Source organism: Xenopus tropicalis, chromosome 2, assembly GCF_000004195.4.
Source record: "Xenopus tropicalis strain Nigerian chromosome 2, UCB_Xtro_10.0, whole genome shotgun sequence".
NCBI classification, from domain to species: Eukaryota; Metazoa; Chordata; class Amphibia; order Anura; family Pipidae; genus Xenopus; species Xenopus tropicalis.
In genome coordinates, this window is record NC_030678.2 from 167,529,683 (window position 1) to 167,544,029 (window position 14,347).

The 14,347-nt window shown below is 43.5% G+C and overlaps 1 protein-coding gene across 3 annotated transcripts in view; it reads right to left on the reverse strand.

The window, feature by feature from the left end:
* naalad2 (N-acetylated alpha-linked acidic dipeptidase 2) overlaps positions 1 to 14,347 on the reverse strand; it is a 55,982-nt gene that overhangs the window by 16,560 nt on the left and 25,075 nt on the right. For all 3 annotated transcript variants that reach the window (NM_001030382.1, XM_012957076.3, XM_031896013.1), the window contains 7 exons: positions 13,389 to 13,490; positions 9,193 to 9,318; positions 6,722 to 6,908; positions 6,031 to 6,124; positions 5,386 to 5,481; positions 3,657 to 3,742; positions 550 to 669 (listed from right to left, as the gene is read on the reverse strand). In NM_001030382.1, the coding sequence (NP_001025553.1) occupies positions 550 to 669; positions 3,657 to 3,742; positions 5,386 to 5,481; positions 6,031 to 6,124; positions 6,722 to 6,908; positions 9,193 to 9,318; positions 13,389 to 13,490 (811 nt within the window). The remainder of the gene's footprint in view (positions 1 to 549; positions 670 to 3,656; positions 3,743 to 5,385; positions 5,482 to 6,030; positions 6,125 to 6,721; positions 6,909 to 9,192; positions 9,319 to 13,388; positions 13,491 to 14,347) is intronic.

The following is a 14,347-nucleotide window of genomic DNA, read 5'->3' on the forward strand; positions in this document are numbered from 1 at the left end:
GAAGCCCCTAATATCCCTATCCCTGTAATCTGTTCCTTCTAAAAGTAGGAATAAATCCCATGTTTATATGCTGAAATCCAGCTGCAAAACAGTTCTACTCTTTCTGCATCATTTGAAATCCTGGCAGGGGAGGAGGGACTAAAACACTGATGTTACAGATTGTAACAACTTCTCCCCAGCTTACAGATAGCATGCAGGAACTACATAACCCACAATGCATTGCACTGGGATGTTCCTTTCCTTATTGACATCATGTGTGCAGCAGGGAATTGTGGGATTGGGAGGAGGCAGGCTGAAGGCAGGCTGAGGGACAGGCGACTACTGTTACGTTTTATTTGAGTCACAAAGTAGTCAGCCAATCAGCAGGGGAACAGGGGGCGGGGCTTAGGGAACTGTTCCAAACCATATTCTAAAAATTATAGGAGAAATTGAGGGCCAATCAGGATATTTCCCAGTATCCCAGAGGGCCAGTCCTATGCTGCAGAGGCTACTTATTCCCCGATTATGAAATAAAGCACATTCTTATGGAAATATCCAAACTTTTTGTACCTTCTCGCACTTTTTTGCCAAAGCTCCTGGCGATTTCTTGCAGGACGGCTGCTCCGGTCGTTGGATCTATCCCGCCAAAGACCCAAGAGTCTCGATGGCCACCCAAGATTATGTACCGGTCTGCGGATAAGCAAAAAAAAATTCAAATTTCAAGTTGTTCCTTTAATGAATAAACATATCGCAGACCGATGTGCTGTAAATGGTTCCGTGACTAACACTAGGGGGCTCTTTTACTTGACATAGGTGCTAGCTTGCACCACTGCAGCTCCCAATCAGGTCTCTGCTTTTATTCGCTAATTTATAGCAGAGTGTTCAAAGCCAATTTGCTGATTGGTTGATACTGGGAACTGTGTGCATTGTAGCACCTCTGTATTGTGGGGTTCACCCACACAGCAGAATTAGTATCACTTTCCCACAGGAAGAGACAGCAGCTCCCCGAGTAACTTCAAGCAGGTATGTGCCTCTGTTTTATTCACAGCATAGGGTACTTTTTTAATTCCATACAGCAAAATGCAAACAAACAGATTCAAGTTAATTTGCCTGAAACAAGGACAGATCAAGCCACTGGCAGTCTGAAACTTGAAGAAATTCGCTTTTTTGCAGGACCTCAGCCTCCATTAGGGCAACTCCAACCAGAAAAGTAACATATTTCAGTTTTATTCGCATTCTTTAGGTGTTTTTTTAAATGCCCTACTAAGCGGCACAAGGTCGTCTCTCTCTCTCTTCCTACTTCCAGGACAGACTCATAGTCCCACCACTTGTCCATAGGTGATGGCTCATCAGTCCCAACATGTGTAACTGTCTTCTCCAGCCTCAGTGAACACAGCCTCCAGGGCCGGAACTAGGGGTAGGCAGAAGAAGCAGCTGCCTAGGGCGCAACGATTGAGGGGCGCCAGGCAGGAGCCTCTCCTGCCTACCCCTAGAGCTACTTTGTCATTGCCTCCGCCGCTTGTCATTAGCGGCGGAGGCAATGACCGATCTAATCGCCCCGAGGTGGGCGGAGTTGGCCGACCGGGTTGCCTAGGGCGCCCGGTCGGCTTGGCCCGCCCCTGACAGCCTCAGTTATTTGTCCTATTATTATTTGTGTTTCCTACTGCATTCTGGGAGAGAAAATCCTTCTCTTTAAAGTCTTCTCACCAACCGAGCAACAGAGTGTAACTTCAACACCAATGTGCAAAAGCTTTAGGTAAATATACCCCTTTTATATATAAGGGTCATTTTTAATTCCTATAATGTAGACATTGATACTCAGAGACCATTTAAAACATTTAGTATGTTGTAGAGAGTGCTAGTCCAAAATAATTTGCAGTTGGTCTTCATTTTTTATTGTGCGTGGTTTTTATTTAATTATTTAGCTCTTTGTCCAGCAGCTCTCCAGGTTGGATCTGGTTGCTAGGGTCCAAATTACCATAGCAACCAGACAGTGGTTTTAAAGAGGAAATGGAATATGAATAGGATGGGAGGATAGGGCCTTTTTGTCTGATAAGGTCAGTGACCCCCTTTTTAGAGCTGGAAAGAGTCATAGAAGGAAAGCAAATAAGTCAAAAACTATAAAAAATGAAGACCAACCGAATAGTTGCTAAGAAATGGCCATTCTATAACATACTAAAAGTTAACCTAAAGGAGAAACACCCCTTTAAGTTTGAACCCACAGACATTGCTAGTACAGGTATAGGACCCGTTATGCACGGGACCAATGGTATTCCGGATAAGGGGTCTTTCTGTAATTCGGATCTTCATACCAAGTCTACTAAAACATCAAAAAAACATTAAATAAACCCAATAGGATTGTTTTGCCTCCAATAAGGGGTAATTATATCTTAGTTGGGATCAAGTACAGGTACTGTTTTATTATTACTGAGAATAGGGAATCATTTAACCATTAAATAAACCCAATAGGGCTGTTCTGCCCCAATAAGGGGTAATTATATCTTAGTTGGGATCAAGTACAGGTACTGTTTTATTATTACTGAGAATAGGGAATCATTTAACCATTAAATAAACCCAATAGGCCTGTTCTGCCCCAATAAGGGGTAATTATATCTTAGTTGGGATCAAGTACAGGTACTGTTTTATTATTACAGAGAAAAGGGAATCATTTAACCATGAAATAAACCCAACAGGGCTGTTCTGCCCCCAATAAGGGGTAATTATATCTTAGTTGGGATCAAGTACAGGTACTGTTTTATTACTACAGAGAAAAGGGAATCATTTAACCATTAAATAAACCCAATAGGGCTGTTCTGCCCCCAATAAGGGGTAATTATATCTTAGTTGGGATCAAGTACAGGTACTGTTTTATTACTACAGAGAAAAGGGAATCATTTAACCATGAAATAAACCCAACAGGGCTGTTCTGCCCCCAATAAGGGGTAATTATATCTTAGTTGGGATCAAGTACAGGTACTGTTTTATTACTACAGAGAAAAGGGAATCATTTAACCATTAAATAAACCCAACAGGGCTGTTCTGCCCCCAATAAGGGGTAATTATATCTTAGTTGGGATCAAGTACAGGTACTGTTTTATTACTACAGAGAAAAGGGAATCATTTAACCATTAAATAAACCCAATAGGGCTGTTCTGCCCCCAATAAGGGGTAATTATATCTCAGTTGGGATCAAGTCCAGGTACTGTTTTATTATTACAGAGAAAAGGGAATCATTTAACCATTAAATAAACCCAATAGGACTGTTCTGCCCCCAATAAGGGGTAATTATATCTTAGTTGGGATCAAGTACAGGTACTGTTTTATTATTACAGAGAAAATGGAATCATTTAACCATGAAATAAACCCAATAGGACTGTTCTGCCCCCAATAAGGGGTAATTATATCTTAGTTGGGATCAAGTACAGGTACTGTTTTATTATTACAGAGAAAAGGGAATCATTTAACCATTAAATAAACCCAATAGGGCTGTTCTGCCCCCAATAAGGAGTAATTATATCTTAGTTGGGATCAAATTATCAAAATTAAGAGAACAATTCGATTTTCATTGCAATTAAGGTTTTTTTTTGTGAATTTTTACACTAAATTACACAGAATTTTGAAAGCGTGCATATAGAGCGATATGAAATCTCCATTTTCCCATTACTCATTCCCCTCACCTGGCTCCACAGCTCCCCGGATGGTGCCGATGACATCGTAAATCCTTGTAACTTCATTGTTGCTGTGGACATGCATCCTGACCTTTCTGTAATGGGGAGACATCAGTTATGGGGCAGAGGGAAAGAAACTACTTTCAGCCTGAGGAAGATGATGCTTTTGTTTTTTCTCTCTCTTCAAAATGTTTTTAAAAGCTCATTTTCCTTAAAGGTTACTTAAATGATAAAATAATAATAAAAAAAAAAAAACATAATCTTGATTTTGCCTCAATGACACGTTCACATCGATCCTGGACAGTTTTATAAGGTCAAACGCCCTTTGCTGGAATAATACCAAGGAAAGCACATAGCATTAATGCAATCTATACTATAAACATGGACGCCTGTCCTCCTTACTTGATTGAAAGGAAACCATGTTACTCGCAAGAACCAGAGTCACGCCCACCCCTAGAAGTCCCTCTGATTTTCATCATGGTTGGTATACGAATTTTCTGCAAAGCAGAGGAACTTCAAGTCCCAGAACCCATCACTTCACAAAGGAAAAAAGTTGATGGAGGGGCATTACATTGTGAGCCAAAGAAGGGCGGAGAACTGGTCCCACAAAGCTCAGAGATAGACTATCATGGTTTCCTTTGAACCTGGTATGACTAAAAAATAAATTTATATTTGGAAGTTCAGACTCTATTTATGCACTATTTTTTTACATAAGCCCAACTGAAGGATCTCATGTCATACAGGAAGGTATATTTTCCCTTTAAAGGAGAAGGAAATTTAAAAGTAAGTAAGCTTTATATGAAAGGTGTATGTAAATACAGCCATAAGCACTCACAGAAACGCTGCAATGAGTTCTCTATCAAAAGAAACACAGGATTTCTTGTCTCCTTTTCTGTAAACATGTTCTTGGGTATCAGACTCCCTTTCCTTTAGGGTTCCTTCAGGTTTGGGGCACAAGTCTAGGCAGCTCTCTCCTCTTTCCCTTCTCCTGCTCCCCCCTCCAATAAGAATTCAGAAGAATTCACTCCCCCTTCCATCACAATGTGTTATCTATGCTACCAATGGCTAAAGCTGCAGCAGGAAGCTACGGAGACCAAGCTAAAATGGCAGCTGCTATCTTAAACAAATGGAGGGAGATTCTACGGCTGTTTACTCAGGTATGGTAAAGTTTTCTGCATTCCTATGAAAATCTATAGTAATGTGTCAGTGAAAAATTGTGGCACTATAATGTAGCTAGCCAAAACTCCACCAAAGGCACCCCCTGCCCAGTGGTACTTACCTGAGTAAAGGTGGCCATACACGTAATGATCTGCTCGCCTGGCGAGGTCGCCAAGTGAGCGGATCTTCTCCTGATATCCCCACCTACGGGGGCCAAACGATCGAATTATAACAACTGTTAAGGGCGCAGTCGGTTCTGGGACAGCAACTGAATTTTTTAACCTGCATCAATATCAATATCTGGCTGATTTCAGGCCAGATATCGGTCGGGCAGGCCAGTCGTTGGTGCCCATACACGGCCGATAAGCTGCTGAATCGGTCTAAGGGACTGATATCGGCAGCTACAATTGCCCGTGTATGGCCACCTTAAGGATCATTGGCAGTTGTGTCAGTCACACTGGGCTGTAGGCTGCAGTACGTTTTTTTGTGCCACAAATCTCTAACAATACTGAAACTTTCCTTATGGATCTTCATAGGAACAAGTCAGTATCACCTTAAAGTAAATAAGGCGTTGGCTTACCCTGTAGAAATGTTTTTGAGGAATCCTGGCCCAATGTTGTAAGGAACATCGAGGTTTCCTTTCCAAGCGCTTGGCGGTGGGGCTCCGCCCATTAGCCTATTAACAAGTACAGCAAATAAACACAAAGGCAGGTGTATCTCAATGTAAAATGTTATTTAAACATGTTGTTTGTTGTTAAATAAAAAGCAAACACTTTTGTGAAGATATTGGATATATAAAATTGCGCACATTGGCAACAAAGCCTTAATGTGGCCATACACGCTAGCCAAAACTCCATCAAAGGCACCCCCTGCCCAGTGGGGTACTGGTAAAGATGGCCATACACGTAACAATACGCCCGCATGGCAAGGTCGCCAAGCGAGCGCATCTTCTCCGGATATCCCCACCTACTGGTGTGCAATATCGGCTAATTCAGTCATTTGGCCCTGGGGCCAAATTATCAAATTAGAATGATGGGTATAGGTGCCCGTCAATCCAACTGATTTTCAAACCTGCCCGATTGAGATCTGGCCAATTTCAGGCCCATCATTGGTGCCCATACACAAGCCGATAAGCTGCCGAATCGGTCTAAGGGACCCATATCAGCAGCTACAATCAGCCCATGTATGGCCACCTTTAGACCTTAAACCAAGTCCAGCAACTTACCTGAGTATTTCCTCTGCATCACGGTATCCAATAGGATGAACAGGAATGCTGGGAAGTCCCACTCCTTCATCAGCTTCATATCTGTATGTGAACTCTATGGGTAAATGTATAAATACATAATTAAAAGATTTTGAACTTCCATGCTTACCAGTGGATAATAACAAGATTTCTTATGATGAATTAAGTCTGTGTATTGAAGTGTATGGTCTTTGTGCAAATAGAAAAGCCTGTATCATTAGATGATAGCAAGACCAGGTAAGGTAATAGTAGGACCTGGGGAGGTAATAGTAGTGATCTAGGAAAGGTAATAGGAGGACCCTAGGAAGTAATTTTAGGACCTAGGGAGGTAATAGTAGGATACTTGGATAACCATCTGAGCCAAATATATAGATTTCCAGGAGGTAATGTCCCTGCAGACACCATAGCCAAATGTAAGAGACTTAATTTAATATTTCCTAAAGGGCGCAATCTTTCCTTAAAACGGATACATCAAGAAAATAGAAAACAGAGGTAAGTAGCTACCATAGGTAAGTAAAAAGGTCTGCAAGTGAGAAGTGAGCAGGACCTGTTTGTAAGGAATATTTGGAGGTATATTGAGATGTCTACTGGACAGAACAATTACATGTTATAAATTCTGTTCTGTGAAGACTGTTGATGCATTATTCTCCAAGGTAATTATTCAGATAGTGACCTTTTGCTGGATAGCCAGGCGTCAGCGGGTCTCCGGCACCATTCAGATTGAGGACATTCCCTCGTTGGACTCCACCGCTTGGGAGATTCCAACCATGTGGGTATGGTTCTACTCCAGGAGCGCAGTAATCTGCTGGATCAGAGTAAAGGATGATTCCCTTTGCCCCCGATAACATTGCATTCTTAACCTATTGAAAGGAAATAATAATTAGAAATAAGCTCATCAGTATCCTGACATGGCACCTGTTTTGTACAAGTGCATGCTCTTGGACCAATAGAATTCATGGCAACACTTGGAACCAGGAAATGTGCTTTAATCAATTTAGTTTTTGCATCAGTTTAGGCTCTCAGCTGTCCAGCTTAGAATTCTTCATCTTCATTGGGGTAGGGGTAAACCAGACAGAGTTCAAGCCCAATATATGTTCAGGCTCCACCCACAGAGCATATACTGAGATTAGGCCCCTTCATCAACTTCCTATGGGCCCTTTGCCTGGGGTTGGACCTCCAGTTGGGAAACACATTCATTAAAGGAAAACTATACCCCCAGAATAAATACTTAACCAACAGAGAGTTTATATCATATTAAGTGGCCTATTAAGGAATCTCACCAAACTGGAATATATATATCAGTAAATATTGCCATTTTACATCTTTTCCCTTGAGCCGCCATTTAGTGATGGGCTGTGTGCTCCCTCAGAGATCAGCTGACAGGAAGTGATGCAGCTCTAACTGTAACAGGAAGTAGTGTGGGAGCAAAAGGCAGAACTCTGCCCATTCATTGGCTGATGGGGCCTAGCATGTATGTGTGCCTTGGCTTGTTTGTGTGCACTGTGAATCCTATGATCCCAGGGGGCGGCCCTTAGTACTTAAAATGGCAGTTTCCTATTTAGGATTACCCAATGGCACATACTGCTAAAAAGTATATTTATATGAAAATGGTTTATTTAGATGAAGCAGGGTTTTACATATGAGCTGTTTTTTTTAATACAGACCTATATAGTATAGTTTTCCTTTAAAAGTTAAGCATGTACAGCTAAATGGTTAATAGAAAGTCCATTGCTGGAAACTCTACTAAAAAGAAGTACGGCTCCAGTCTTTTTGTGTTTACAGAGATGGGAACTAAGCTTTATAACTTGAGGGAAGGCTGAGCGTCCCACTGGGATGAAAAACAAGTGTTTATCTTGGTTGTGCGCTGATCCGGCGATCAATCAGGCGAGCACTAGGGATCAGTATGAAAGCAAAACGCCGCATTCATCAGAGACAAGTGCATATAGTAGAGAGATTCAGATATTTCTTTGAAATAGGTCTGCATCGATTTCTATAGAACGATTTCTAGAAAAAAAAGCTTATTTTATTTTTGACTTTATTACGGTTTAATCCCACCCACACATTAGAGGATTTTCTGTCTCAGGGGCTACTTATTTAAGCTAAGTAAAGGGGTCGCAGGCATCAGTTCCGTATCGTCTTGACTTTGATCGTGTAACAAAATGAATTTATGCATGTTATGACTACTGAAAATGATACAGTTGCACAAGAGGTAAAGGCTAAGTGGAACATAAAATCTGATGCCCCCTGCTTTCTCCGCCCCTCCATAACTCTACCTATCCCTATTGGATTTCCTCCTCTCTCAATCTACCTATTTATAATCTGTGGTTTTTTAATTATTTCACTTTTTGTTCAGCAGCTCTCCAGGAATTTCAGCAGTTATCTGGTAGCTAGGGCCCCTAATTACCTTAGCAACCACAGAGTGGTTTGAATGAGAAAGTGGTATATGAATAGGAGAGAACCCAAATAGTAAAAAAAGTAATAAAAAGAACACATCAACCATAAAACTGGTGCCTCACAGAGCAATAGTTTTTGGTGGTGGAGTCAATGACCCCCATTTGAAACTTGCATAGAAAAAGGCAAATAATTAAAAAACTATAAAAAATAATGAAGACCAATTAAAAAGTTGCTTAAAGGTGAACTACCCCTTTAAAGTCTTTTTCAGCAAAGCTCCACTTGAAGATCTAACCATTGGTGTATTCAGTCATAGCTTAAGATTTCAAGAGCAGCAGATATTCACCCCAAATCTCACCCTAACTTGCCTTCAACCTGGGGTTTAAGGTGTATCTAGGAGCAAATGCCCATTCTCCACAATTCTCTCCCAAACTGGCCTTCAGCCTGAGACCCCATGCTCCAAGCTGCACAATATGGGAACCACTACCTTAAGGATACAGAGCATAATTTTGAGGTTTATTTGAATCGTAATTCCATAAAGACCTTGGAAAGTACAGTATACAAGTGTACATTTATCCCTTCCTTCCTCCCTGCAGTGTTTTATTTACATTTCCACATCCCTTTCCCATAAGTTATATAAATGCCCTTCACAATTTACTCTCTTATTCCCTGTCCCGGCCTCCTGTCTGTTATTACTCACAATAATCCTATTACTGTGATTATTCCCATTACTTATAGTACAGAGTCTCTTACCTTGTTTCCTCGAAAGATTTTACCGTATCGAGCAATAACAATTTTCCCAGTACAGTTAATCCCCATATTTCTTTCCAAATGGAAAAAATCTTCTGTACGGCCATAGTTTACATAGACAAGATCACCCTGGTAAAAAAAAAAAGACAAATACATTAAATGAATTGATTTATTAGGAATCAAACTCCACAAGTTGTCTTTAGGGTGGTCCACGAATGTGCTACTATGGTCCAACAGAGAGACAACTGCATCCGCTTCTACAATAACTATTCCTGAAAATCCCTTCAGGCAAAAGATTGTATCTATGAAATAGCAGGTAAAGTAGGGAGAGATGGTGCCTATAGTAGCAGTGGGGGGATAATAGCCTCTGGGAAGGGACTGGGGCTGTGGGATAGCAGGTATAGTAGGGAGAGATGGTGCCTATAGTAGCAGTGGGGGGATAATAGCCTCTGGGAAGGGACTGGGGCTGTGGGATAGCAGGTATAGTAGGGAGAGATGGTGCCTATAGTAGCAGTGGGGGGATAATAGCCTCTGGGAAGGGACTGGGGCTGTGGGATAGCAGGTATAGTAGGGAGAGATGGTGCCTATAGTAGCAGTGGGATAATAGCCTCTGGGAAGGGACTGGGGCTGTGGGATAGCAGGTATAGTAGGGAGAGATGGTGCCTATAGTAGCAGTGGGGGGATAATAGCCTCTGGGAAGGGACTGGGGCTGTGGGATAGCAGGTATAGTAGGGAGAGATGGTGCCTATAGTAGCAGTGGGATAATAGCCTCTGGGAAGGGACTGTGGCTGTGGGATAGCAGGTATAGTAGGGAGAAATGGTGCCTATAGTAGCAGTGGGGGGATAATAGCCTCTGGGAAGGGACTGGGGCTGTGGGATAGCAGGTATAGTAGGGAGAGATGGTGCCTATAGTAGCAGTGGGATAATAGCCTCTAGGAAGGGACTGGGGCTGTGGGATAGCAGGTATAATAGAGAGAGATGGTGCCTATAGTAGCAGTGGGGGGATAATAGCCTCTGGGAAGGGACTGGGACTGTGGGATAGCAGGTATAGTAGGGAGAGATGGTGCCTATAGTAGCAGTGGGGGGATAATAGCCTCTGGGAAGGGACTGGGGCTGTGGGATAGCAGGTATAGTAGGGAGAGATGGTGCCTATAGTAGCAGTGGGGGGGATAATAGCCTCTGGAAGGGACTGGGGCTGTGGGATAGCAGGTATAGTAGGGAGAGATGGTGCCTATAGTAGCAGTGGGGGGATAATAGCCTCTGGGAAGGGACTGGGGCTGTGGGATAGCAGGTATAGTAGGGAGAGATGGTGCCTATAGTAGCAGTGGGGGGGATAATAGCCTCTGGGAACGGACTGGGGCTGTGGGATAGCAGGTATAGTAGGGAGAGATGGTGCCTATAGTAGCAGTGGGATAATAGCCTCTGGGAAGGGACTGGGGCTGTGGGATAGCAGGTATAGAAGGGAGAGATGGTGCCTATAGTAGCAGTGGGGGGATAATAGCCTCTGGGAAGGGACTGGGGCTGTGGGATAGCAGGTATAGTAGGGAGAGATGGTGCCTATAGTAGCAGTGGGGGGATAATAGCCTCTGGGAAGGGACTGGGGCTGTGGGATAGCAGGTATAATAGGGAGAAATGGTGCCTATAGTAGCAGTGGGGGGATAATAGCCTCTGGGAAGGGACTGGGGCTGTGGGATAGCAGGTATAGTAGGGAGAGATGGTGCCTATAGTAGCAGTGGGGGTATAATAGCCTCTGGGAAGGGAAAGGGACTGTGGGATAGCAGGTATAGTAGGGAGAGATGGTGCCTATAGTAGCAGTGGGGGTATAATAGCCTCTGGGAAGGGACTGGGACTGTGGGATAGCAGGTATAGTAGGGAGAGGTGGTGCCTATAGTAGCAGTGGGGGGATAATAGCCTCTGGGAAGGGACTGGGGCTGTGGGATAGCAGGTATAGTAGGGAGAGATGGTGCCTATAGTAGCAGTGGGGGGATAATAGCCTCTGGAAAGGGACTGGGGCTGTGGGATAGCAGGTATAGTAGGGAGTGATGGTGCCTATAGTAGCAGTGGGGGGATAATAGCCTCTGAGAAGGGACTGGGGCTGTGGGATAGCAGGTATAGTAGGGAGAGATGGTGCCTATAGTAGCAGTGGGGGGATAATAGCCTCTGGGAAGGGACTGGGGCTGTGGGATAGCAGGTATAGTTGGGAGAGATGTTGCCTATAGTAGCAGTGGGATAATAGCCTCTGGGAAGGGACTGTGGCTGTGGGATAGCAGGTATAGTAGGGAGAGATGGTGCCTATAGTAGCAGTGGGGGGATAATAGCCTCTGGGAAGGGACTGGGGCTGTGGGATAGCAGGTATAGTAGGGAGAGATGGTGCCTATAGTAGCAGTGGGGGGATAATAGCCTCTGGGAAGGGACTGGGACTGTGGGATAGCAGGTATAGTAGGGAGAGATGGTGCCTATAGTAGCAGTGGGATAATAGCCTCTAGGAAGGGACTGGGGCTGTGGGATAGCAGGTATAGTAGGGAGAGATGGTGCCTATAGTAGCAGTGGGGGGATAATAGCCTCTGAGAAGGGACTGGGGCTGTGGGATAGCAGGTATAGTAGGGAGAGATGGTGCCTATAGTAGCAGTGGGGGGATAATAGCCTCTGGGAAGGGACTGGGGCTGTGGGATAGCAAGTATAGTAGGGAGAATTGGTGCCTGTTGCAATGTATATGAATTCTGCCCAACCTGCAGCCCTTTGGTAGCTGTTAAAATTCATTAACTACAGTAAATGGGAGGATGGACAATCCCACTTTAAATATCAATAAGGGCTCAGAAAAATCATTTAGTCACAGAGCCACACTAAAGACACCCCTATAATCACATAATCTGCATTTTCAAAAGGAGCATGAAGTTTCCTCCACAGCACTGAAATCAGTACAAGTAATTACTTTTTGAAAAGTCTGGATTTGAAAAGAAAATCTAATAGTCCATTTCAGGGAGGTGGAATGGGTAAAAATTCAAAATAGTACTAAAACCAAATGCGAAACATATTATTTGCAACTGCAAAGGGGATACGTGCAAATTCCTAAATGTACTAATTGCAACTAAACCTTTTTTCGCATCGTATTAGATTGTATTTATCTTACAATTAATAAATGTTTGCTTTGCAGGTCTCCAGTTTGGAATTTAAACCGGCAATGTGGCTTCCGACGCTCCACTTGCAACTCGTGCTTCAGGCAAAAATGCTCTTAAAGTAGCACATCAAATGGCTATGACAGTGATCCCCAACCAGTGGCTCAGGGGCAACATGTTGCTCCCCAACCCCTTGGGTGTTGCGCTCAGTGCCCCCAAACCAGGGAGTTATTTTTGAATTCCTGACTTGGGGGCAAGTTTTGATTGTATAAAAACAAGATTTACTTTTATGGTGCTTGTGTTGCTCTCGAAGTCTTTTTACATTTGACTGTGGCTCACAAGTAATGGCGGCCATACACGTGGCGATTTGCGATCTTTGCGGCAGAAACAATAGGATTTCTACCTCCTTCTGCCGATTCAGCTCTGATGGCAGATTTTGCTCAGGCACCTTCTATGGCGCCCGATCAAATTCTTTCCGATATCAGCAGCCTCTTGCGATATCGGTCGACTCGCCGACTTGCCATACACGCACCGAATATCGTACGAAACAAGGCTTTGTACGATATTATCGGTGCGTGTATGGCCAGCTTAAGAAAGGTTGGGGACCCCTGGCCTAACCAATATAAAATCGGGCAGATATCAATTGGACAGGTTTCAAAATCCTGGCAGGACAAAGACTGCTTGGGCTTGGGCTTTACTACCAAATAAAGCCCCTGTAAGCCAATAGGGTGCATAGAGGCCCCTAATAGCCAATCCTAGCCCTTATTTGGCTCCTCCATGAACTTTTATGGTGCTTGTGTTGCTCTCCAAGTCTTTTTACATCTGACTGTGGCTCACAACTAAGAAAGGTTGGGGACCCCTGGGCGATGAGATCCTGCCATTAGAAAGGTTAATAATCCCAGCACCTCCGAGTCAGCAAAAAACATAGGAGGAGACATTCAGACTTATGGAAGTCACTGGAAAATCCATGAAAAAAAATTCCACGTCGCCTGAACGGATCCCCCACATAAACAAGAAGCAAAGTTGCTTAAACTGATAATGCGTCTTGTGTCTGAGCCCGCGGCACATTATCCAAACATTTACCTCTGGGTCTCCTTGAGCAGAGAAGGCATTATACGGAGGGACTATGTCTGTGAAATTTTCATAGCCCGTCGGAGGAGGCTCAAACAAAGAAGTGTTATAAATCTGCAGAAATAAGAGCAGAGATTAGATTTTGGCACAAATCCCGTGTTATTATAACTCACTCTTTATTGGTTTACTATTTGCATTCCGTTGTTCAACTCACTTAAACAGTTCATTTGAAGGAATATACACAGATACCATTTACTTATACAAAGTTTTGGAGCTCTGGGGGCAAGGTGGATTAGCAGGGAAGCACTCGGTTTGGGATATTTAAAGGAATACTAGCATAAAAAAAACACATTTTTTAAACCACATCAGTTAATAAAGCTTCTCCAGCAGAATTCTGCATTGTAATCTGTTTTTCAAAAGCACAAATAGATTTATTTATATTTCATTTTGAAATTTCCCATGGGGCTAGCCATATTCTTCATTTTCCAGGGTGCCACAGCCATGTGACCTGTGCTTTGATAAACTTCAGTTGCACTTTACTGCTGCGCTGCAAGTTGGAGTGATATCCCCCCCCCTCACCCCCAGCAGCCGATCAGCAGAACAATGGGAAGGGAGCAAGATAGCAGCTCCCAGTAGGTATCAGAATAGCACTCAATAGTAAGAAATCCAAGTCCAGCTTGGGACTCCTCCAGTTACATGGGAGTAGGAGAAACAATAGGTTAGCTGAAAGCAGTTCTAATGTGTAACGCTGGCTGAAAGCTCAGACTCAGGCATACTTTACTGCTGCGCTGCAAGTTGGAGTGATATCCCCCCCCCCTCACCCCCAGCAGCCGATCAGCAGAACAATGGGAAGGGAGCAAGATAGCAGCTCCCAGTAGGTATCAGAATAGCACTCAATAGTAAGAAATCCAAGTCCGGCTTGGGACTCCTCCAGTTACATGGGAGTAGGAGAAACAATAGGTTAGCTGAAA